The sequence below is a fragment of the Micropterus salmoides genome, unplaced genomic scaffold (assembly GCF_014851395.1).
Source record: "Micropterus salmoides isolate LMB-PRFRI ecotype aquatic unplaced genomic scaffold, ASM1485139v1 Ms_hic_scaffold_7, whole genome shotgun sequence".
Taxonomy (NCBI): domain Eukaryota; kingdom Metazoa; phylum Chordata; class Actinopteri; order Centrarchiformes; family Centrarchidae; genus Micropterus; species Micropterus salmoides.
The window spans coordinates 16,513,363-16,540,441 of record NW_024044459.1 but is presented as its reverse complement, the minus strand read 5'-3'; the positions used below and the strand labels follow the sequence as shown (position 1 = coordinate 16,540,441).

Here is a 27,079-nt window from a genome sequence, read left to right as displayed (position 1 = left end):
CTTGGCAAAAGAACATCTGTGTGTTTGCAGTTGAACTGTTTGCCAAATTGATGGCATTGGAATGGACAGAACAAATTAGAGATATGGAAATATTAATTTGTAGTTACTCTGTGTCAGCTCTTATAAGCATGAAGACAGGTACAGCTAGAAGTCACCTGGACCTGCTGTGTGAAGTCTTATTTATGAACTTATTTATGAACCCAAGAATAGCTAGGCAGGGGGAAAATGTCATATTTTTGTGGGTCCCTGCACACTCGGGAATTCAGGGAAATGAGAAAGCAGATAAGATGGCAATAGAAGCAGTTGAAGTCAATATTAAATTATGAAAATCAGAGGGGAAAGGGATAGTGTGGAGAAGTGTAAATCAACAATGCATGGAATGCAATGGATAATGCAACAAAAGGGAGACATGTATGCAATCCAAAGCAGAGTAGGCATATCAAGAAGGAGGGGAGCAAAGAGGAAAGAGCAGGGGATAATAAGCAGGCTGAGAACTGGGCATAGCAATCTTAACAGCACACTTTTAATTATAGGAAAACATTCTACAGGAATGTGTGAACAATGTCAGGAGGCTGAAACAGTGTTTTCTTACAACATGCAAGATATTTACTCAGGAGAGACAAGAAATGATAACACAGTTTTTAAAAAATGGGACGGGTAGATAATACAGTAAAAAAATTATTGGAGTATGGAGAGAGTGTGGGAAATGGATATTTGTTTTTGAGGGCGACTGGATTAGATAGGCAGAAAGCAAATGGAAAATAAAGCCGGAAGGTGGCAGTAATGCAACTCAATGGATGCCAGCTGCCATAAAACCCGAAGAAGAAGAAGAAAGAAGTAAACAACACTGGCGCTAGTAGTTTAAACTGCATGAATGCATTCAATTAGCTGGAAGAAGATAGTCTATTGCAGTCGTAGCGCAGATAACGTTATTTATTTAACGTAACGCAGCTAATTATTTACTTTATAATTAAGCAACAATGTCTTCAGTTGAGTCTCTGAGAGAGTTTGTCAGCGAGCGACTAACTGCAGCTGCTGAGGAAATATTTGGAGTTTTTAGAAAAACTGTCCTCGAGTACGAAGAAGAGATCGACCGTCAGCGCAGACTGCTGGATATCGCTTGGAAACCCGAAATAAAGTTACACAGGACAGGTGAGTGAAGCTTCATTATTTTAATAAAACAAAACAACAGATATATATAATCCAAGTGGCAGTGGTTTAAAAGTGTACTGCTGTTGATTTGCTCGCATGTCTGCATGTTTTCTTTACCATCGCAGTAGTATCATGTTCCTTTTGTTCTCTGGCCCTCCAGAGCTCCCACAGCAACATGTCTGTAAGGAAGATGAGGTTCTTGCTGACCAGCAGCTCTGTGTTCAGGAGAGGAACTCCAGTCTGGACCAGGAGGACCCAGAGCCTCCACAGATTAAAGAGGAACAGGAGGAACCCTGCAGCAGTCAGGAGGGAGAGCAGCATGTACTGAAGCAGGAGACTGATGTCTTTATGTGGATTCCTGCTTATGAGGAAAGTGACCACAGTGAACCAGAACCAAACAGAGACCACCAGCTCCTCTCTCACAGCTCTCATGTAGCTGAGAGTCAAGATCAGGCAAGAGGCAAGCATGAAGACTCAGGATCAACTAGAGATGCAGAGCCACAGACGAGACATCATGAAAACAGAAGTCATAGTAACAATGTACACAACTCTACCAGGTCAGAAATTCACCATAATCCTCACACAGGTGAAAAGTCTGTCCAATGTGAGACATGTGGAAAAGCTTTTAGGTATAAGTCAGGATTGAAGAGACACCTGAGAACCCACACGGTCGAGAAGCCACATTCTTGCAAAACATGTTTAAAAGGTTTTAGAAGTGGCACTGCCTTGAATGTCCACATGAGAAAGCACACAGGCAGTCACATGACAATCCACACAGGTGAAAGACCATATTCATGCAAAACATGTGGGAAAGCTTTCAGTGCTAGCAGTGACTTGAAAGTCCACATAAGAACCCACACAGGTGAGAAGCCTTACCTTTGCAAAACCTGTGGGGGAAGATTTGGTGAAATGTCAAAATTGAAAAGGCATTTGACAATCCACACAGGTGAGAAGCCATTTTCTTGCAAAACATGTGGCAAAGATTTCAGAGTTAACAGCACCCTGATAATCCACATGAGAAGAGCCCACACTGATGAGAAGCCGTACCTTTGCAACACCTGTGGGAAAAGGTTCACTGACAACTCAGCATTGAAAGGCCACATTAGAACTCACACAGGTGAGAGGCCATATTCATGCAAAACATGTGGGAAAGCTTTCAGTGCTAGCAGTGTCTTGAAAGTCCACATGAGAACCCACACAGGTGAGAAGCCGTACCAATGCAAGACTTGTGCGAAAAGATTCTGTCGAACATTCGCATTGAAAAGGCATATGACAATCCACACAGGTGAGAGGCCATATTTATGCAAAATATGTGGGAAAGATTTCAGTGCTAGCAGTGACTTGAAAGTCCACATAAGAACCCACACAGGTGAGAAGCCTTACCTTTGCCAGATCTGCGGGAAAAGATTTGGTAAAGCGTCTCATTTGACAAGGCATAAAAGATTGCATGCTGGCATGTAACCATGTTTTTGCAAAATATTTTGGACGATTCAGGTCTAGTGGTTTGGGGGGAAATCCTGAAAAAACACCAGGGCCCTATTGTTCAAAAGTGAACTGATAGGATTTCGACTATCGGATTGAATCAAATCCTGAAAAGGGATTGTTCAAATGAACAGGATTCTGAAATTAGATCAGATCACCTAATCCAATCTTGGTTTTGATCTGGATCAAACCTTCAGGCTCAAAATTTTTTTGAAGGACTGAGATACATTTGATCCAAAATATCTGCATTATCCTATGATTATGATTTTCAGAACATAAACATTTGTCAAATAATACACAATTTTGTATGTAGTAGCCTATATATAAACATTTATATTTTGCTCTTGATTTGTTTAAACTTTACAGTGATAAAGTAGATAAAGTAGACATTACCTATTAAGCCTTTCACTACAGTAAAAATGGATTCTGTCCCCATAAAATACTCTAATGCTTAACAGCTGTCAATATGTATTTAACTGTCACTTACAGCTGTACATTAATTACAATCACACAATCATCAGAAGTGAACCAGTCAAAAGTAGTTTCTTAAAATTGCATCCCTTATTCCCAGTCCAGTCAGTCCCAAACTGATTTCTTTACAAATGAAGAAGAACATTTTTTACTTTGTTAACTATAACATTTAGCCTTTTTATGATGTACAACACATGCTCAAAATATCCACAGTGTATTTGTGAATAGTGTGTGTTTGTTTTCTTGGATTTGTTGTTGGTCAGATGGGGGGTCTGACTGTTTAAAGAAATTGAAAAAGGAAGGAATTGTTAGTGTTGTTTTATTGTGCGTTTTCTGTCTCTACTATTCTACCTGTTGTTCTTTATATAGCCAACAGCCTACTTTGTGATATATAGTCCCATTTAGAGCACTAGAAATCCCGAATTTGGTTATCTTGAAAAGGAATCTGGATCAGGGTGATCCAATCCAGTTTTGCTTTGAAAAACTGGCACTAAAGTAAAATGGATTAGGTATGGACTGCATATCACAACGTAGGTTGTTAATGATATAAAGACAAACAGGTAGAACAGCCAGTGTGGGATCACTTAAATTTGAAGAGACAGAAAATGCACAATAAAACAGCACAAACGTTTCCTTCCATTTTCAATTTCTTTTAACAGTCAGACTCCCCATCTGACCCACAACAAATCCAAGAAAAACAAACAAATATACATTATTCACAGATACACTGTGGATATTTTGAGCATGTGCTGTCCAGTAGTTAAAATAAAATTCATTCAGAGGTCAGACAGCAGCTTTTAGGAGGCAATCTCAGAATGAGGGACTGACTGGACCTGCAGTAAGGGATGCAATTGTTACAAATACTTTTGAACGGTTCATCTCTGATGATTGTGTCTTTGTAATTAATTTAAAGTAACAAGTAAAAGTTGGAATGAAATACATTAGTTTTGTTTGATATTGACAGCTGTTTGGGGGATTATTAATTTTTTTTATTTACTTTTTACTTTACTGTACTAAATGGCTTATAGGTAATGTCAACTTTATCTACTGTACCACTCTAAATTTTAAACAAATCAAGTGCAAAATATAAATGAATGTGTGTGTATATAGGCTCCTACAGGGTAAAATGTTGTATTATTTGGAAAAAATTTAAAGTTATAGAGACATTTTGTTTCTAAAATCCACCCTGAATCCACCCTTCTGTTGGGATCAGGATAATCCTGTTTTTATGGATCAAAGGATCCCAATTGTACTAAAGATTTGAAGAATCCGATAGCTGAAATCCGTTCAGATTACTTTTGAACAACTGGACCCTGAGGATCAATATACAGAAGAGAAACCATCTAGCTGAAACTCCTCTGGAGATGTGTTCTCTTATTGAATTAAATAAACTGTTGCAATTGTTACATCTCTGTAATCGGATGTGTACAATTTCCCACTGTGAAGAGGTCAAACTATCTTGGTATAAAGTTTTCCTTCATGTGACTTTATTACCTATATTTCTGTTAGCAACAGTATTTCTTTGAAACAACCGTAATCTCCCACATTGACAAAAACATTTAGTTTCACAGTCAGTGAACAGCAGTGGCTGTTGAAGTAATGATGTGATCTTGACTGTTGCTGATTTTGCCAAATATCTATTAATGAATTATCTTGAAATCCTTTTAGTTAAAGTTTGTCATAGCCAAATACATATCGATGTATTGAGCATTTTTAATGATTCATGTAACCCCTGGACTCGGTGATTCATGTATGATTTGGTGCTGAACATGTGAAGTAACAGATAAATCATCTCTGTTCTCTGTACTGTTCAGACTTCAGTGATAACGTGTAATTGTGATGAGATAATGCCTGACCCTGAGCCAGATAAATAACAGGCTCTTCACTCAGTCGGGTGCCCAAGTACTCTGTGTATGTGTGTCACTGTGAGTCCATCTGCTGATGACTGAATAAAACTAAAATACAAGTGCTTGCCTCAAAGTGTTTATTTTAACTAGAACTGTCATCACAAGTTTAAAAAGGTCTTAAAATCTTTGTACCTCAAGTAGTAGTGATACTTTTACATAAAGCCTCCTACACATCTTCGCAAGAATTCATATTTTACATTTGAGAAAGACTAACATCACTGTTACCATTTAAGAAGTGCTATTAAATGTGAACGTGCCTTTATTATGCTTATACGCTACCTCATTTATACAGTATGTCTGACTGACAGGTGGGTTTTGTTTGATGATAATTACATATCAACTTTTACATCATATAAGATATTCCTTTGCACTTGTCGGGCCGGACCCAAATTTTCGATTATTCAATCGTTGGATACGTTAGATTTTCAATTCTGAGATTTGAATTTTGAGGGGGTGTTTTCAGTTTTAAATGTGACGTGTGGGGAAAAAGCTTGCAGATACAACTGAGCATCTACACAGGTGAGAAACCGTATTTTGCATAACGTGGGGAAAGTTTTAGTTCAGTAAAACAATGTTTAACCTCACAGTTTTGCAATAGTTGTGTCTTTGGATTTTCAGCATCACAATATGTTTGACAAAATAATTTCTCGGAATAATGACTCAAAAGTCTTGGGGAGCTTTGTTTCACAGTGAGTGCACAGCACTGACTGTTAAACAAATCAGAATCAGAGTCAGCTTTATTGCCAGGTATGTGTACACATATGAGGAATTTGACTCAGGATTGTACATTGCTCATGATGTGCTTACTCATGCAAAAGTACCATAACACAATAATAAAATAATAATAAAATAAAATCAGACACAAACTACAGTATAGACAACACTAATATACACACTATGAACAAAACAATATAGATATATTGGTGTGATGTGGATGAGCAATTGTCATGTGGATAAGAGCATTTTCCAAATGTCTTATTGTTGACTAGCTGCTGCATCCACATGTTCACGTCATAGCATCAGTAATTAAAGTCAAATGGTGGTGGGGATGGAAAAGTGGACAAGATACATGCCTTTAGTGTGAGAAATGCGGGTTTAAATCCACTAATACAGAGTCCATCCACCACTGTGTCCCTGAGCAAGACTCTTAAACCCTAGTTGCTCCAGAGGTGTGCGACCTCTGACATTTATAGCAATTGTAAGTCGCTTTGGATAAAAGCGTCAGTTAAATGAATAAATGTAATGTAATGTCAAATATGGCACTGATAGAGGCCATTCAGTATATTGATTAATTTAATGTTTCTTACATTATTATATATTTTTCTAATAGCACTTACGATTTTTTACATAAATAACATTTTGAATGCACCATGAATTACATAAAGGTATTTCTATATAAGTAATCCTACTTCCGTCACTGCTTATTTGTTAATTTATGCAAAATCATTTTCTGTGAAGTAAAAAAACAAGTGAGTCAATAAAAAGTAGTAGTTTAGAAAAGAGTACCAAATTCCTCTGTGGAATGAAGCGAGGTAGATGTACATAATTGTTAGTAAAAACACATGTTGAGAATAAAATGGCATCAGATTAAAGCGGAACAAAAAGCTCCCGTGGTTGCACTGTCGGAACTTAACATTGTGACATCCAGCGGAAGTAAACAACTCCACGAACGTACTGAATTAGCTGGAAGAAGATATTGCAGTCGTAACGCAGATAACGTTATTTATTTAATTTATAATTAAGCAACAATGTCTTCAGTTGAGTTTCTGAGAGAGTTTGTCAATGAGCGACTAACTGCTGCTGCTGAGGAAATATTCGGAGTTTTCAGAAAAACTGTCCACGAGTACGAAGAAGAAATCGATCGTCAGCGCAGACTGCTGGATATCGCTTGGAAGCCGGAAATAAAGTTACACAGAACAGGTGTGTAAAAAAACAACAGAATAAGATACATATAATCCAAGTGGCAGTGGTTTAAAAGTGTACTGCTGTTGATTTGCTCGCATGTCTGCATGTTTTCTTTACCATCGCAGTAGTATCATGTTCATTTTTTTCTCTGTCCCCCCAGAGCTCCCACAGCAACATGTCTGTAAGGAAGAGGAGGTTCTCGCAGACCAGCAGCTCTGTGTTCAGGAGAGGAACTCCAGTCTGGACCAGGAGGACCCAGAGCCTCCACAGATTAAAGAGGAACAGGAGGAACTCTGCAGCAGTCAGGAGGGAGAGCAGCTCGTACTGAAGCAGGAGACTGATGCCTTTATGTGGATTCCTGCTTATGAGGAAAGTGACCACAGAGAACCAGAACCAAACAGAGACCACCAGCTCCTCTCTCACAGCTCTCATGTAGCTGAGAGTCAAGATCAGGCAAGAGGCAAGCATGAAGACTCAGGATCAACTAGAGATGCAGAACCACAGACGAGACATCATGAAAACAGAAGTCATAGTAACAATGTACACAACTCTACCAGGTCAGAAATTCACCATAATCCTCACACAGGTGAAAAGTCTGTCCAATGTGAGACATGTGGAAAAGCTTTGAAGTATAAGTCAAGATTGCAGAGACACCTGAGAACCCACACAAAACAAAAGCCACACACTTGCGAAACATGTGGGAAAAATTTCCAATCTTACAGTTCCTTGAAAGTTCATATAAGAACCCACACAGGTGAGAAGCCATATTGTTGTGAAACATGTGGAAAACGTTTCAGACTCAGAGGTCACTTAACCGAGCACATGAGAACCCACACAGGCGAGAAGCCTTACCTTTGCCAGATCTGTGGGAAAGGATTTGGTAAAGCATATCATTTGACAAGGCATAAAAAATTGCATACTGGCACGTAACCTTGTTTTTGCATAATATTTTGGATGATTCAGGTCTAGTGGTTTGTAGAGAGATCCTGAAAAAACACTGAGGATCACTGTAAATGGGAGAAATCATCAGGCTGAAACTCCTCTGGAGATGTGAATGAAATACACTTTTGCAATTGCTAGAAGAAGACATACTTTATTAACTAGTATACAAGGGGAAATTCAATGTTCTCAGTCTTGTGGTATTATTGTTATTAGTATACACACACAACACACAGAGAGATGTCAGAGTGACGGGGCTGCCACTCAGTGCGCCCCAAGCAATTGGGGGTTCAGGCGTGCTCACCTTCAGCAGCGGCCAGGAGGTGAACTGGCACCTCTCCAGCTACCAGTCTATGCTGTCTCGGTCACCGGTCTCGAACCAGTGACCCTCCAGTTCCCAGCCTAATCCTGACGGACTGAGCTACTGCCGCCCTGCATATCTGTAATTGGATGTAGACAATTTCCCATTGAGAAGAGGTCACAGTATCTCTTTCTCGTTTTCCGTCATGTGACTATTTATTTCTGTTAGCAACAGTATTTCTTTGAAACAACCATAATCTCCCACATTGACAAAAACATTTAGTTTCACAGTCAGTATACAGCAGTGGCTGTTGAAGTAATGATGTGATCTTGACTGTTGCTGGTTTTGCCAAATATCTATTAATGAATTATCTTGAAATCCTTTTAGTTAAAGTTTGTCATAGTCAAATACATATAGATGTATTGAGCATTTTCAATGATTCATGTAACCCCTGGACTCGGTGATTCATGTATGATTTGGTGCTGAACATGTGAAGTAACAGATAAATCATCTCTGTTCTCTGTACTGTTCAGACTTCAGTGATAACGTGTAATTGTGATGAGATAATGCCTGACCCTGAGCCAGATAAATAACAGGCTCTTCACTCAGTCGGATGCCCATGTACTCTGTGTATGTGTGTCACTGTGAGCGAATCCTTAACAGCGTTTTAAAAGACTCATTGCCAGTTATTGCAAACACTTGATTGCAGTTGTTGTTTCTAAGGGTGGCCCTTAGAAGGCAATCACTTTTTCACACAGGGCTATGTAGGTTTGGAATTTTCCCCCTTAATAATAAAAACCTTTATTTAAAAACTGCATTTTGTGTTTATTTATGTTATCTTTGTCTAATATTTCAATTTGTTTGATGTGACACATTTCAGTGTAACAAACATGCAAAAAAAATAAGAAATCAGGAAAGGGGCAAACACTTTTTCACGCCACTGTATATTTTATATTTATATAGGTTTATGTAACTTTCATACCATGTCTGTGTTTTTCACCTGATTAAGTTGGTATGGATGGACCTGAAGGTTCCCCTGGTTACCTGGAAGAACATCTGTAATCACTATGACCAGACAAAGAATGCTTTGTGCCTTTGTCACGTGAAGTTGCGTCATTGAATTGGATAGAAACTCTGTATCAACTAAAAACTCAGAGCCAAAACCATAGAAAAGTCCTTACAAAATAAATAGTCACATTAACAATGTCTAATTGTACCATGATAAATATTCACTGTAATATGTGCACACGGGAAAAGTCTTTCAAATGTGACACGTGGGGAAAAAGCTTTTAATTTTAACTTTCACTTGCAGAGACAACAGAGCATCAATACAGGTCAGAAACCATATTTTGGGAAAAGTTTCTGCTTAGTTAAACGATGTTTAACCGTATTTTGCAAAACGTGGGGAAAGTGTTAGTTCAGTAAAACGATGTTTAACCTCACAGTTTTGCAATAGTTGTGTCTTTGGATTTACATACATCACAGTATGTTTGAGCAACAGTATTTCTCAGAATAAGAGTCTTAAATATCTTGGGAAGCTTTGTTTCACAGTGAGTGCACAGCACTGGCTGTTAAGCTAATGGTGTGATGTGGATGAGCAATTGTCATGTGGATAAGATCATTTTCCAAATGTCGTAACTCCTCAGTTTTTAAGAGACCATCGTTTACCTCAAACATTTATATGACAGCTATAGTTACAATAGTTAGTTTGTATGTTAAAGTTTTAATAAAATCAATGAGGAGCATATATATATATATAGATAGATAGATACACTGGTAAACTAACTATGGTAGTTCCTTCAACTTTATTCTCGTAATTTCTATGTTATATCTTCGTAATTTTGGCTTTATTCTCTTCATATCAACTTCATTCTCGTAAATTTTACTTTTTTTCTCGACATTTCCACTTTATTCTAGAAATGCAAAATAAAAAAAATATTTTTGCCCTCAATGTGGCCCTAATACTCCGTCGTAGGTTGGGGACCTGAATAACTGAGGTAACATATCAATAATACAGGCTGTGGCAGACTCAGAGGACGAGCCAAGAACAGAACGCAGCCTGGTAGCATTAACTGATGAGACGCTTGAGACACAATTTGTCCAGAAAAACTACGTAGATCTACAGTATATCTGTTGTATATCAGAGCAAGTTTTACCAACCAATTGAGACAGAAGTAGAATTACAAAGCTGTGTAGTGGTGAGTCTGCCTGTCCCAGAAAAGCAGATTTTGTTTTGATCAGCAGAAACCGTTTGCAGTGACTGCTGTTTGTATGTGTTTCTTTAGTACTTCTGCTGTGAAATTACTGCTTGAACAGTCTGCTTTCATTTACAGCCATATTAGCAACACTGCTCTACAGAGTGCTGGTAGAGGTATATAGCAATAAAAAACAATTATTCAATAAGAAACCTTGTATGTTTGGCTGATTTGACATAAACCGCCATACGTCACTTCAATTATCTGAATCCTGCTATCATAATAATAATAAACATCATTTGTAGAGCACTTATCAAACACTGTACAAAGTGCTTTCACAGAAAGATAAAAGCATTAAAATCATGGCAGTTGATAAAAGACAACAATAAAATATGACATAACATGCACAAATTAAATTAAATTAAAACAATAAAAGGGCTGGCTTATCAGTTAAAACAGAAAACGCTTTCCGGAATGAATAAGTTTTCAGGTGAAACTCATGACCAAGTTGTCACATTTAATTGTGTTTATTTAAGTGTCATCAGGTGACATGACCTGCACATATACACTCTATGGACCTACATGTTGTTGAGAAGACAAAAGGAAGAAAAGGATGATGTGAGGAGGGGTAAAGGGGTAAGAGGGTGGAGAAAGTTAAGAGGGGTAGAGGGCAAGGAAGAAGAGGAAGGATGGGGAGATGAGGGGACAGTTAGGGTAATAGGGAGACAGGGGTGAGGGGATTAGGAAAGCTCGATGGGGAGATGGGGGGAAAGAGGGTAGGAGGAGCAGGGATATGGGGTAGGGGTGAGAGGGTTAGGAAGGGGGAAAGGCTGTTAGTGTTCTCTCTTCTCCATCTTCCTCTCCTCCTTTTCTTTATTCTCGCTCTTCAATCTCTCATTTCCCTTCCCATTTTCTTTTTCTCTTTCTTGTCTCTTTTCTCCTCCTATTTTCTCTCCTTCTTCAGCCTCTTCTCTGTCTCCTTCCCTGCCTTCTTTTTCTCCTTTCTTATCTTGGCCTCCTCTATGTCCGTTTTTTGAGGCGTGTTCCTGAAAAGACAAAAGTAGAAAACCATTCAGTGTTTTCTCTTCTGAAGACTAAATCTGAAACAAACTGTTAGCATCCAACAAGTTGTTATTCCAACAAGTGATCAGCTGATGTGTCGTACCTGAAGCTCAGTATTTTGCTGGCTCAGGTGCTTAATCTCCTCCATCTTTCTCTCCTTGTGGAGCCACTTCTCCTCCACCTCTCTGCTGTATTTCCGCTCCCGCCTGAGACGATCCTCCAGAGCGTTGCATTAGTCTCCCACTCTGTCTCACTCTGGTGGAGCTCCGTTTTTTTATTGATCTCAGCTTGAACCGATTTCCCTCTACCAGTGCCATCATTTCCCTTGTCTACCGTTCACCTTAATGACCTGGCTCTCCTTCTCCTCACAGTCCTCCTGCAGAGTGGTCAGCTCAGCGGCTACCTCCTCCTGGCCAACAAACCACTGGTTTTCCCACTGTGCAGAAAACTGTCTCTGGGTTTGTTCAAAGCAAAGCTTAATTTCAAAAATCATCTGTGAAAATGGGGTGAGGACAGACCCTGACAAGGTGAAAGCTATTGTGGATGTGGGAGAGGCTGACCTGATGGAGAGTGATGGTGTCACGTCGTCCTGGAAAAAGATCAAGTCTGTCCTGGGCATGGTCTTTTATTATCAGCATTTCATCGCTGATTGCTCTGCAAAAGCAAAACCCTTGTTCAGGCTTCTTTCTGGTCGCCAACAGTCTCAAAACAAAAATATTGGCAGAGCACATATTAAGTGGGACAACCTCTTTCTTTGAACTTTAAAATCAAACGTTCTCTGGAGTGCAAATAGATCTATGCTAACTGAATGTAATGCTGCAGATAACTTGCTTAAATGTATAACTTCTTAATTAAACAGATGGGGTGTTTAAACACACTAATGCAACAATGTGAATTTTGTGTACGACCTACATATGTATCTGACTAATCAGGCATGTCTTTAGTGTCACAGTTCTGGCACACATAAATTGCCTGGCCTGAGGTGCAAGCATTACAGGCCCATTTGTTGCATTTCACACACTTAAACAACGTCTTCTTTCGAATATTGTATGAAAATGGCTCCACATAGATGAAGCCAAAAGAGATGTTGGTGGCTTACGTTAAAATTCTTAGCTGTACTTCTGATTGATTTGTTCTTCAACTTCACCTGCCTGACTGCCTTTAACATTATGTCAGCTGGTGTTCTGTCATTCTCTGTCTTCTGTTGATAATTTTCTTCCTTCCTTCAAAAACACTTCTACTACCCTTGTTGCCTAACTAAATTAATAACTGGATCATGTAGTGTGTGTGTGTGTGTGTGTTTGTATCTACTAACATACTACATGCCTACGGTATAAGACCGTATATACTCTGTCATGAATTCAGTCTTGTCCAGGCACATAGCTGCTGCTGTAAACTACAGTGTGTAAGATTCTATTTACAGTATCATTTAATACTTGTGTCAGAGGTAATTACAACAATTTCACATAGTTTTTTGAGCATGTTCTTTGTGTTTATTTGTACTGGGGCAAGTAATCACGTGTGTCATTGAGACAACTTGCCCCAAACTGTGAATATTCCCCCGAGGATCAATAAAGTCTTATGCTGTCTATATACTGTAGAAATACAAGATTTTTTTAATTGTAGAATATATTTTGTATTATTAATCTGCATCTGAAAAGTAATTAGTAACAAAAGTTACCAGAGTAAAGAGCACAGCATTTCCCTCTAAAATGTGGAGCACAAGTATAAACTGTAGTAACAGAAAATGGACAACACTCACAAAGTGAAGCACAAGTTCCTCAAATTTGTACTTAAGAAGTGTACTTGAGTAATGTAATTAGTTACACTTCACCACTGTTGTGGTCAGAACACACAAGGACTCAGAGAAGTGAGGGGCCACATAATTGCAGCATCTGAGGATTAATATACATAGAAGAAACCATCACACTGAAGCTCTTGTGGAGACCTGTTCACGTACTGAATGATATGTTATTATATAATAATAATTATTATTATTACACATATAATAATAATAATTATTATTATATAAAATATGTTCCAAAAAGATGAGAGCTTAATATCTTAATGGAAATTTTACTTTCATATTACTGTATTATATTTATGTTAGTAAACAGTATTTCCAAGGAAAAATGTTATTCCCAGTGAGTTCACAGTTGCAGCTTATAAACTTAAGGTTTGGATGTAGATGCCTGATTGTCTTGTGGATGAGAGCATTTGATCAATGTGATAAAAGTTCAGTTTTTCAAAATACCAGCACCTTGTGGTTTTTGTCAGTAGTTCTAGTGTGCAATCAGTTAAAAAGATTGACAGTTTGATAGACAGGAAACAATGAAAACAAATGTCAGTTTCTTATTGTAAAGTTTTCCTTCATGTGACTGTTGTGTATTTCTGTTAGCAAAAGTATTTCTTTGAAACAATCGTAATCTCCCAAATCGAGTAAGTATTTTAGTTTCACAATAGGTGCACAGTAGCGCCTGTTGTGATCGTGATTTTTGGAGGCTTTGCCAAATGTCTTTTTATGAAGCATCTCAAAATCACTTTTGTTTAAAGTTAAACAAGGACTTAAAGTCTTTGTACCTCAAGTAGTATTGATAGTTCTATTTGAAGCCTCCCATACATCCTTGCAAGAAATCAGATTTTACATTTGATAAAAACTGGCTGTCTGTTTTACATTGCCATATAAAAAGTCATTATAAGTTTGAAGTTGTCTTCTTTTTGCTATTTTTATACACAACCTCACTTATGTGTCTGACTGTTTGTTTTTTGCATGATTATATAAGAACATATTTACTATGCTATTAGTGATAGACCGATTAATTGTGTGGGTATCTGGCATATTCAGATAATCTGCATTGGCCAATGAACTCACAAGGCCAATAAACAAAAAAATGTATGTGGACACATGCAGGCACTGCAGGCAGCTTTGTCAGTGCTGCTGCTGTGAAATGATGTTAGTACTCCCCCTTGTGAGTTTTGGGAAGGTGGTGAAAGAGTTAGATTTGGAGCCATAAATTTCACCATCATCTTTTCTAAATGTTAACACATTTCTTTCATCCTAAATGACAGCAGATCTAATCTGAAACCATCACTGGCTAGAATTAAATATATATTGTTATACTGTAGAATAGAGGTTTTCAGGGGAGGCTCAGCGAATGGAAGTGAAACCTTTTCCCAAGCTTTGTCTGAGGGGAGGCCTACACTCTCAGAGTTTGAAAACCCCTGATGTAGAGAATAATTCAGTTGAACTTCTGACAAACTGTACCTTTAACACCAGTCACATTCTGAAATCTACAGCATAACCCAATTTATTTTTCTATTTCATTAAATAATACAATTATATCTAAAACAACACATTGACTAAGATAACTATATATAAATATAATATATATATATATATATATATATATATATAGACTATTATTATATATTAGATTGTACTCTGCATGGAATAATGTAATTATACATGACTTTTCTTTGTTTAGATTTTGACATTATCAACCGCCCTGCTCTCTAAATATCTGCAGCTGAGATAAAGCAGCCAGTGAGCAGCCAAATCAGTTGACCACTATAATTTAATATATTTTATACGTTTGTGTAACCTTGGGACCATGTATGTGTTTTTCACCGAATTGTATGGATGGACCTGAAGGTTCTTCTGGTGAACTGGTGGAAAGGCAGGAGAAGAACATTTAGTATCACGTAGACTATGTCTTTCAAACCATACAAAGAATGCTGTGTACCTATGTGGAGTTACTTGACTCCATACTATATATCTGGGTCTATATCTCGGGTCAGATTCTGGGTGGTACTTCGGTTCTGCTCTGGGTCTGACCATGTAAGTAAATAAAACAGCTTTAACTAAAATTCAAATTCTGCCTGATTGATTTCAACTTCATAGGATCTAAGATAAAAGTATCTCCCTTTCACTGATCAGCTGACTAAAAGCTAAATATTTTCTTGATAAAAGATGAATTAAATTTCAGAACAGTTGTCAGTTAAGGCCAGTTCATTTTAAAGAATATGATTAATAATGTATCAACTAGAAGGGCAGAACCAAAAGCCACAGAGAAGTTCAAACATACCATAGTCACACTAACAATGTCTGTAACTGCACGATGGCAAATATTCACTGTAATATGTGCTCATGGAAAAAGTCTTTGAAACGTGACATGTGGGAAAGCTCTTAAGTTTCAGTCAAAATTACAGAGATACCAGAGCATCCACACAGGTGAGAAACTGTATTCTACGACCATGAAGGCTGTGGATCAGATGCTAGACAAGCAATTGTACCTAACTGGTATGGTGCTGAAGAACAGGGTCTCCGAAGCACAGGTGAAGTTACCATCTGACAAAGATATGAAACTGCAAGGGAGAGGTACCTCAGCATCAGTCACCAGGGGGGATGGGAAGGTATGTGTGGTAAAGTGGTACGACATCAAGCCCGTTCTGATGGTTTCTACTGTTCATGCCGAAGAACCTAAAGACACCTGCCAGCGATGGTCCAAGATGGACAAACAGTATGTGAATGTCACACGGCCGAGTATTGTGAGAGAGTACAGTTCCAAGATGGGTGGGCTTGACTTGAGAGACCGAATGATGAGCTATTACCATATGAGTGTACAAACAAAGAAGTAGACAGTGAGGATGCTAATGCACTTCACGGACCTTGCCTTAGCCAATAGTTGGCTTTTGTACCGGCAGGACAACATTGATATAGGTACACCAAGAAAGGGCATCATGCAGTTCCTGGAGTTTCGCATGACAGTGGCTCAGGCATATCTGAGCAAGTGCAACTCTGATGGTCAACATGTACTGATAGAGCATGCACACCTCAGCACCACCCCGCCACAACAAGGACCTCGCAGACAGGTCACTCCTGTACGCCACATCTCCTCCCGCACAACCTCTGCGTGTCATCTGCCAGAGATGGTGAACCTGAGAAACCCAATGCGCTGCAGAGAAAAGGGCTGCTCGGGGAAATCGCGAGTGCGGTGTGTGACCTGCAATGTCTTCCTGTGTTTGCAAACGGAGCGCAACTGCTTTGCAGCATTTCACACAGAACAGGTGTGAACTGAATTGATGAATCACATTGTTTTTGCACAGCCAAGTTTAGGCATTAAAATACACACACACACACACACACACACACACACACACAGTTTGAAAATTTGCACAGCCGTGTTCTGTTCTGATGAAAGACATGTTTCTGTTGAAATAAACAGTTTTCCACGTTGTTACATATTGGTGACTTTAGTGTGTTATGTAGTAAAACAATCCCAATGTCCCCATACGAGGACATCTTTTTTTTTCCTTAAAAGTACTTCCTCTACAAAGTCAATGCTTAGTTATTTATGCTCATCAGATTCTACTAATCCCAAATAGGTAATAGAAATAAAAAAATGCACACAGAATCAAAGCTCGGAAGGATAAAGTATGATATGATACCGTTTTATAGTTTGATCACTGGAAGTGTCTCATATTGAAAAAGTGTATATGCAGTGGTACTGTAAGTACAGTACCACTGCATATATGTACTGTACTTATAAGTACTGTACTTACAACATTGACTGTCCTTACATAGTTAAGATTGCATGTAAATTTCACACAGATGGGAAATCTTGAACATATTAAATCTATTTTGAGGTGCTTCTGCTTTGAGTAGTTTAATTTTATGTTACATATAATTCTGCATTAATACATTTTTCAGGTAAATATCGTACTCCCTAGTCTACTACACTTGGCAGTTAAACCCAGCAAGCAGTTAATCTTCCTGGAGCGTTCCCTGAAAGTGTTTGCAACCTTTAACTTTAAGAATGTCCTCTGAATGTTCTCAGAGGCTTTTTTTGGTTCGGTTTCTTTTGTATTTTTTTTTTTTATTTAACCCCCTAAAATATAGCAGTATAGCAATTTGATTTGCAGTTTTGAAAAAACTAAAAAACAAAGTTTATCCATGAACAGTTAATTGACTAAATGTGACTCAGTGAGCTAAAGTCTCTGAAAGCTGCGTGAGCGAAGGCTGTTCTCGTGAGATGTCAACTGCTGGTAAAACGGTCCATTACTGTTTTTGGTTGTGCTGAGTTCTGCCTGCCTGCTGACAACTGCACCACTTCATTTAAAAAGTAATACAAACATCAAAATATTTGTGATTGAACCGTATTTCATCCCAAAACAATCTGGCCCAACGTTTCTTTAAATCATTAAAAAACTCTGTAATCAATATACATTTTGGTAACATTAGGAACCCTTTAACATCGTTTTTAACAATTCCGTGAAATATTGGATACTGTGTATGTTACTGTGTCTACCTGCAGGTGATGTGTGCTCCTTAACAGGTAATGTCTTCCAGATGTTAGGTGGTATTTAAAACCACACCTTCAGTCTCAGCCCTATATCCTTACTGCTCTCATGTGGCTCATTGATATTCACCGTAAACAGTGATGCTTCCCACAATCATAGGACCCTTTTCCCTAATTCCCCTAACCTTTGCCTAATTTTAACATGCAAGTAAAATTAATGGAACTGTTAAAAGATATCCTGACACTTTGCCAGCTCTTGCAGTTGCATCTCCTTGACCCTCTCCTATCCATGCTACTGATACTAAACACACAAGTTTTGAATAAATAGCATTGGTTTTTCTGTCCCACTGACTACACTGTGGCTGTTAGCTTCAGTAAGACAGAGATAGAAAACGAGCATTTTAAAACAGATTGAAGGAAAGGTGGCAAAAAGCAATGGGAGGAAGAGAGGAAAGGACAATCGTTTAAATAAAAGTGGGAGAAATGAGATGAGCAGGGAAAGGAGAAATGAAACAATCACATCAAGACTTAGATTTGGACAAACTGGACTAAATAGTACATTATTAAAAATAGGTAAACACAATTCAGGCAGTTGTGATTATAGTGGGCTAGAAGAAATCCTGTGTTACACAGTCAGAAATGAGGATATAAGAGAAGGCAGCTGACTCAAAACCTCATGAAAGTATACTTTGATCTTGAATAGATGTTGAGATGAGAGTTAACGATTCTTATTTCAGTGTCTTAGATGAACTAATATTTGTGAGAGGAAATTAGTTATTAGGCATATATAAATGTTCTGATCCACACACCAGTTGGTGGCGGTAATGCACCAATTCGTTGTTTGCCAACCTTCAATAAAATTCCGAAAGAAGAGGAACAACAGCCAGACTCCAGACTACAGTGTTAGCTGCACTCAAGCGTTGAATTAGCTGGAAGAAGACCGTATCGCAGAGAAGTATTTCATTTGTAATTAAGCAACAATGTCTTCAGTTGAGTATCTGAGAGAGTTTGTGAACGAGCGACTAACTGCAGCTGCTGAGGAAATATTCGGAGTTTTTAGAAAAACTGTCCTTGAGTACGAAGAAGAGATCGACCGTCAGCGCAGACTGCTGGATATCGCTTGGAAACCCGAAATAAAGTTACACAGGACAGGTGAGCAAAACGTCATTAGTCGACTAACACAAAACAGAGGAATTCGATTAATATATATATATATAATCCAAATTGTTTAAAAGATTCTGACTAAATTCAGGGGGTTTCCTGGCTCAGAATGGGCCTCGACTGTAATGATCGGTCTGCGCACAGTAAAGAATGAGTTTTATTGCAACGTAGGCTCACACATAATGAATTTGCTTTGGTTACTTTGTGCACACAGCAATACACATAAAATATATGCCTACTGACAAGATATAAACAGTATATAAAAGAATAATGAGGATGTCCAATATGGCAGTTTCTGCAGTTAGGGGGCTATGAAAGTCAGTGACAGTGGGGGTCCCTGCCATGTTGATGAGGTTGGTTACAGACGGAAAGATGGTCGTGATGGACCGCAGCCTCCTGCTGGAGGGGAGTGTCTGACACAGTTGGTGTCCGGGATGGGAGGGGTCGGCTACAATCTTTCTTGCTCGCCTCAGAGTCCTGGAGGCGCATGCAGGTCCTGAAGGGTGGTAGATGGCAGCGTGCCCTTGTCCTTGGCAGTGGCAGCAGAGGACCAGATGGTGATGGAGGATGGACTCAGTGACTGCTTGTAGAAGTGGTCCATCAGTGAGCCTACCCAATTAGCTAATCTCCCAAAAGAAAGCAGCATTGACAAGAATACGCTCCCAAATCGGACAGCTCTTTAAACAATTGTTTCCTTTCATTCGGTAATTTCTACAGGCAAGAAGAACTGCTGCACAGTTTGTCGACTCCCACTTGAACATAAGCCATCTGTATGCTTTCCTATAAAAAAAAACAACTCAGGGTAGGCAGCCATTGCCATTGCCATTTGCCTCACCGGTTGGGGGGTGGGAGAGAGAGAGTACAACACAGAGAACACATAAAATGTAAGGTAATAGTAGTAATGGTTGTGATAATAATTTTAATATTAAAATGTTTGAATAATAATGATAACAATAGTCTAATAATAAAAATACATAATCATTTTAGCAGCAGGTGTCGAGCAGGAACATGGCTTGAAATCATAGATCTGGACTCAGCTCTATGGGGCAGAAATACATGCTGACAGCGACAGAAGGAGAGACGAGAAAAAACAACTACAGAGAGGGAAGATGTCTAGTTAGTAACATGCATTAATGGGATAAGAATGCATTCAGAGGAGAGATACACTCAGTGCATGGGAAGTCTCCTGGCAGTTTAAGTCTACAACAGCACAACCAAAGGATGGTTCAGGACTCACCTGAGCCAGCCTTTACCTATAAGTTTTATCAAAGAGGAAAGTTGAGCCTCCTCTTAAATATGAAGATGGTGTCTGCCTCCTCCTGATTCCACAGGAGAGGAGCTTGATAGCTGAAGGCTCTGGCTCCCATTGTATTTTTAGAGACTATAGGAACCACAAGTTACCCTGCATCCTGGGAACACAGTGTTCTGGTGGGGTCAAGGGCGGCTTAGTACCCCTAGGGGCCCCCGGGGCACGGGCCCAGATTGCCCATATGGTAGATCTGGCTCAGGGTGGGGTAATAAGGTACTATGAGCTCTTTAAGATAAGATGGTACCTGACCATTAAGGGCTTTGTAGGTGAGAATAAGGCTTTTAAATACTACGTATACATACACAAATATACATATAAGAATATGGAATAATAAAAAAAAATAATACTGGAGAAATATACCGATTATTCCATTGATTAAATGTGTACAGCTCTGTACCTCATATCACTGTACAACCCAAACTCATGGACTAACCAGTCAGAGAACAGTCACAACAGGAACTTCGTAACCTAATTAAAAAGTGGTCGGATTTAAAAAAGGGTTCTGTGGAAAGGCTATTAAAAGTTCAATTTTAATCAAAGTTTTAATTTTAATTAGTCAAATGCCAAAACACGATTGAGGGTGTGGTTAAAACAGTGAGTGGCTTTATGAACACCCTGACAGAAGCTAATCAAATCTAATAATGAAATAAACGCCGTCATTGTCAATGTTTTTGTTGTTCTATTGCAGCGGTGGTGTTCATTTAAGTTGTTGGGAGGCAGATACTATCACTATGGGGTTTTGGGTTGGTAACTGCTGTAATGGAAGCGCAGAGATGCGATTATGGAAATTCTAGAGGTGAGAACTGAACCATGAACTGCTTCATCCAAAGTAGGATGAATGCCATCTTTCATAATCAGACCAGGCCAATTATCGACAAAGCACGTCATTTGCTGGACTCCACCTCGACGGCCAGCGATGGAATGATAACATGCGGCTAAACATCACTGTTCAGATTTGGCAGGGATTCAGAGATTTTGTTTGCATATGTACACTCTGACTCAGCATAAATTTTTTGACTTTTGATTGGCGTAATGGGGAGTCGTTACCACCCACGTCAATTACAATCTTACTGTGTTTACGTTTATCCTTAGTCTGCGCTTTTATTTTATGAGAAATCACAGGAAGTTCTCGCTCACATTAGTGTAAGCTTCACAGTGGAGCCTGGCTTATCCAGTTCCAACCACAAATGTAAAATATAGTGGCTGTGGATGAGAGGGGTGTTGGCTGCTGGAAGTCAAAGACATGTTTAAGTTCTGCTTGTTCAAAAGTTGTTTGATAAATTGCTATCAGACACATTCAGAGACGAGTTGAATTGCTATTTTTATTCTCAATTCTCATCATTTTGGCACTGGTGATTTTACTTTGGCACCAGCTAAAACCTCTTTGGAGGTTCTCCACGTCTTTCCTTACCACCACAGTAGTATCATGTTTGTTTTGTTCTCTGTCCCTCCAGAGCTCCCACAGCAACATATCTGTACAGAGGAGGAGGTTCTCGCTGACCAGCAGCTCTGTGTTCAGGAGAGGAACTCCAGTCTGGACCAGGAGGACCCAGAGCCTCCACAGATTAAAGAGGAACAGGAGGAACTCTGCACCAGTCAGGAGGGAGAGCAGCTGGTACTGAAGCAGGAGACTGATGCCTTTATGTTGACTCCTACTTATGAGGAAAGTGACCACAGAGAACGAGAACCAAACAGAGACCACCAGCTCCTCACTCACAACGCTTATGTAGCTGAGAGCCAAGATCAGAAAAGATTCAAGTATGAAGACTCAGGATCAACTAGAGATGCAGAGCCAGACGCAAATAATCAACATCACAGTAACAATGTATACACCTCTACCATGTCAGACATTCACTATAATACTCACCCAGGTAAAAAGTTTTTACAATGTGACTTTTGTGGAAAAGATTTTAAGTATAGGTCAACATTGCAGAGACATGTGAGATGCCACACGGGTGAGAAGCCATATTCTTGCAATAGCTGTGGAAAAAGATTCAGTAAGACATCAGAATTGAAGACTCATATAAGACTTCACACGGGTGAGAAGCCATATTCTTGCAAAACATGTGGGAAAGATTTCCGACTTAGCGAAGTCTTGAAAGTCCACATGAGAACCCACACAGGTGAGAAGCCTTACATTTGCAAGACCTGCGGGAGAAGATTCATTGACATTTCAGCACTGAAAAGGCATACAAGAATCCACACAGGTGAGAAGCCATATTTGTGCAAAATATGTGGGAGAGCCTTCAGAGTTAGCTGTGCTTTGACAGTGCACACGAGAAGAGCCCACACTGGTGAGAAGCCGTACGTTTGCAAGATCTGCGGGAAAAGATATGTTGATGCGTCTGAATTGACAAAGCATGTAAGATCACATACAGCCAAATAGTTTTGGATTTGCAAAATACAGTGTATCCAGAAAGTATTCACAGCGCTTTACCTTTTCCACATTTTATTCCAAAATGGACAAAATTAATTTTTTCCCTCAAAATTCTACAAACAATACCCCATAATGACAATGTGCAAATGTATTGAAAATAAAAAGAAGCACGAGTATTCACAGCCTTTGCCATGACACTCAAAATTGAGCTCAGGTGCATCCTGTTTCCACTGATCATCCTTGATTGGAGTACACCTGTGGTAAATTCAGTTGATTGGACATGATTTGGAAAGGCACACATCTGTCTATATAAGGTCCCACAGTTAACAGTGCATGTCAGAGCACAAACCAACCATCAAGTCCAAGTAATTGTCTGTAGACCTCAGGTCTGTATCGAGGTACAGATCTGGGAAAGGGTACAGGAAGATTTCTGAGGCATTGAAGGTCCCAGCGGCCTCAATCATCTGTAATTGGAAGAAGTCTGGAACCACCTCTTTCTACCCACCCAATCTGAGCGATCGGGGGAGAAGGGCCTTAGTCAGGGAGGTGACCAAGAACCCGACGGTCATTCTGACAGAGCTCAAGCGTGTCTCTGTGGAGAGAGGAGAACTTTCCAGAAGAACATCCGTTTCTGCAGCACTCCACCAGTTAGGCCTGTGCGGTAGTGTGGCCAGACGGAAGCTACTCAGTAAAAGGCGACAGCCCTGTCTGATGAAACAAAGATTAAAGTCTTTGGTCTGAATGGCAAGCGCCACATCTGGAGGAAACGGGCACCGCTCATCACCTGGCCAGTACCATCCCATCAGTGAAGCATGGTGGTGGCAGCATCATACTGTAGGGATGTTTTTCAGCGGCAGGAACTGGGAGACTAGTCAGGATCGAGGTAAAGAGGAATGCAGCAATGTACAGAGACATCCTTAATAAAATCCTGCTTCAGAGTGCTCCGGACCTCAGACAACTCTGAATGTCTGAGTGGCCCAGCCTGAGCCCAGAGTTAACCCGATTGAACATCTCTGGAGAGATCTGAAAATGGCTGTGCACTGACACTTCCCATCCAACTTGATTGAGCTTGAGAGGTCCTGCAAAGAAGAGAAACTGCCCGAAGATAGGTGTGCCGAGCTTGTAGCATCATAGTGAAAAAGATTTGATGATGTAATTGGTGTCAAAGGTGCTTCAACAAAGTATTGAGCAAAGCCTGTGAATACTTATTTAAATGTGCTTTTTTATTTTTAATAAATTTGCAAAGCTTCCAAGCAAACTTCTTTTATGTTGTCATTGCAGAATTTTGGGGAAAATAATAAATTTCATCTAAAGTTGTAACATAACAAAATGTTGGAAAAAGTGAAGCACTGTATGTGGGGAAACGATTCAGTTCTAGCGGTTCATGGTCAGATCAAACAAGAACTCAAAGAAGAAGCCACATCATTGGAGCACTTATGGAAAAGATTTTACTAAAATCTTATGACCCCTGCAAGTCAGTGTACAAAGGAGAAACCATTGAGCTGAAACTGCTGTAGAGACGTGTTCATCTACTGAATGTTATACACCTTATATTCGTCTCTACATCTCTGTAAATGAATGTATACAATTTCATATTGACAAGGTCAGAATATCTTAGTGTATTGAAGTAGTACACTGTCAATGACATCATGTTTTGTTAAACTAACCTTGTGTTTTTCCTTCATGTGATTGTGTTAGTTATATTTCCATTTGCAGCATTATTTCTTTGAAACAACCATAATCTCCCAGATCAAATAAAGAGAAGTTTCAGAGTGAGTGAACAGTAGTGGCTGTTAAAGTAATGTTGTGATCTTGATTGTCGTTGGTTTTGACAAATGTCTATTTATGAATTTGCTCTGACTTTTTTTTTTTTTTAAAGGTTACATGGACTTAAAGGGAGAGTAACTGGTTCTGCAGAAGGGTTGTTATTTGAGCTCAACTGCCAAAGAAATGCATCCATCCCTTCGGTACTCCCTCTGAAGCTAAGTCCCCAAAATTTCAAATCTGAGTTTTCTCCAGCGTTGATTCGCCTCTGGCCTTGCCTAGTCATGAGTCCGTTTGAATGTGATGGCGTAAAGAACTCTCTCCCACTGCCCTCCTCCCCTTATTATTCTTGTGCACAAGCTCTAATGCCACCTTTTGCTGATTGGCTGAAACAATGTTGTGTGTCCACACAACTTTATTTTTTTCCCCATTTACAGAGCCAGGGCTGTGTAGGAAAAGCGGATTTTTCTTTCAGAGCAGACACAAAACGGAGAGCTAGCGAACCGTGAGGAAATATTTGCTGAATTTAACAAAAAGTGTTTTGTTTTGTATTTGATTACAATCATTTACTATCCCTTTAAAATCTTTGTACCTCAAGTAGTATTAGATCGTTTTCTATGAAGCTTCCTACACATCTTTGCAAGAAGCCAGGTTTTACATTTGAGAATAACTGGCATCACTTTTACTGTAGTCCTATTACGTTTTAATGTGCCTTCTTTTTGCTGTTTTTATACACCACTTGCGCGTTTGACAGAATGAAAGTCATGTTTTGCTGTCTTTGCTTTATAAATTCCTTAAAACAATTGTCAAATTAGTTGCTGTTTAATGCCAATTAATTTTAAAGAATAGCATGGACACTCTTTATAAACTAGAAACGCAGTTCCAAAGTCTCACTATGTAACTACCATGTTAAAGATTACCTCTAATAGGCTACTCCCACAGATAAAAAGTTTTTTAAGCTTTTAAGTACAAGTTAAAATTGCAGAGACACCTGAGAAGTCACACAGGTGACTTCTTGCAAAATGTGTGGAAGAGGTTTCAGTTCAGTGAAAAGATGTGTGCAGTTTTGCAATAGGTGCGTCTATTTTCATACATTACAGCATGTTTGAGCAGCACCATTTCTCAAAAACAATCAGTCTTGTATATCTTGGGAATCTTTTCAAAGTGAGTGAACACTAATCATGTGATGTGTATGAGAGCATTTGCCCAATGTCATAAATGTAAACATTTCAATATCAGTGTCTTGTGGTTTTTGTCGGTAGTTCTAGTGTGCAATCTCTTCAAAAGACTGACAGACTGATCTACTGTACCACCTTTCACAAGGCACAACAGTGTTCATTTGCCATTATACAACACAAGGTTGTATAACGAAATTACCTCAAAAACATTTGTATTACAGCTATAGTTAGACAGTACGGTACAACACCACTTCAGGAAGAGATTATTGGTGAGCCTTATTAATCTAACATAACCTGTTTTAATTGCTTTAAAAGTTGTATTTTTATAAACACTTTAATTTATCATATAGATGTGTTATTAAAGAAAATAGTGATGCAAAACTCTGTATAGCCTACATTGAAAGGATATTGTTTGAAGTATTTGAGGAGTGGCAGACCAGTGTGGTGGTTCCCATTTTTAAAAATGGGGACTGGTGGTTGCTCCAATTATCAGGGTTCACACTGCTCAACCTCCAAGACAGTGTTTATTTCAGGGTGTTGGAAAGGAAACTCCGATCCAAGAGAAGCAATGTAGATTACATCCTGGCTGTGGGTACTAACCGAAAGAATGAGATTGCTGGTACAATCAGCCAAAATGAGTTTCCTCCGTACTGTGGCACCCTTGCAGACAGAGTAAGATGGGAACTCTGAGAACTGTCACTCCTCCATTGCGTCAAAAGGAGCCAGTTGAGGTTGTTCGGGCATATAATAATAATAATAATACTTTTGTTTGTAAAGCACCTTTCGTAAAAAAAAATGCATCTGACAGTGCTTTACAGTAAATTCCTCCTGAGCACCTTTCTGGGCACATCCGACTGGTAGTATTCCCCGGGATAGATCCAGAACATGCTGGGGGGATTATATGTCTCAGCTGGCCTAGGAACTAAATATTTGGTAGCAGTTAGTTTAGGTGAAGTTTTATTTTTTTACCTAGTTCCCATACTAAATGATGGTTTAAGAAGGCATCAGGTTTAATAAGCTATTTAATATCTTTTGTATGTAAACTCTTAATCGGAAGTAACTGTAGCTGTCAAATAAATGCAGTGTACAAAAAAGTACCAAATTATCCTGTGAAATGTAGTAAAGTATAATTATATGTAACACAAAATGAAAGTTATTAAACAAATATCTCAAAATTGATTTTTCTTTATTGGAAGTGTTTACATTTACATGTGGTCTTGGCCATCAGGACATTCAATGTTGTACAAGTACAGCACCACTGAATATAATGCCTGTTCAATATGAGGCAGCTCAACCGATCAAAACCCTACTTTACCTTAACCTCCAGCCGGTGGGCTGCAACATTAAAACACATCTGGTATTCTGACGTTATTAGACATGAGATCCAACAACAGCATTTAATTACAGATGTTCGTTTTGGCACAATTAGTATAGTATACACTACTAGCAGTTGGGTTTTTATTGCTTGTAGTTCACATAACACTCCAATCTAAACACCCCCTTATGCACTTGTATATTAATAAATACAGGCTACTTAGCCTAGCTATCTTTGCTGTCTACCAACAATGGCTGACCTA

The 27,079-nt window shown here is 39.0% G+C and overlaps 2 protein-coding genes across 2 annotated transcripts; both read left to right on the top strand.

The window, feature by feature from the left end:
• The first annotated feature begins 848 nt into the window (after positions 1-848).
• On the top strand, positions 849-3,042 carry LOC119892098 (zinc finger protein 121-like). The gene is made up of 2 exons (XM_038704195.1): positions 849-1,152; positions 1,313-3,042. Exons 1-2 carry the CDS (start codon positions 981-983, stop codon positions 2,611-2,613), a joined length of 1,473 nt encoding a protein of 490 aa, XP_038560123.1. The 5' UTR covers positions 849-980; the 3' UTR covers positions 2,614-3,042.
• Positions 3,043-6,662: 3,620 nt separating this feature from the next.
• LOC119891712 (zinc finger and SCAN domain-containing protein 31-like) lies at positions 6,663-25,557 on the top strand. Its single transcript, XM_038703539.1, has 4 exons — positions 6,663-6,932; positions 7,078-7,845; positions 18,689-18,865; positions 21,638-25,557. The coding sequence occupies exons 1-4, from the start codon at positions 6,761-6,763 to the stop codon at positions 22,567-22,569; spliced, it is 2,049 nt and encodes a 682-aa protein (XP_038559467.1). The 5' UTR covers positions 6,663-6,760; the 3' UTR covers positions 22,570-25,557.
• The last annotated feature ends 1,522 nt before the right edge of the window (positions 25,558-27,079 follow it).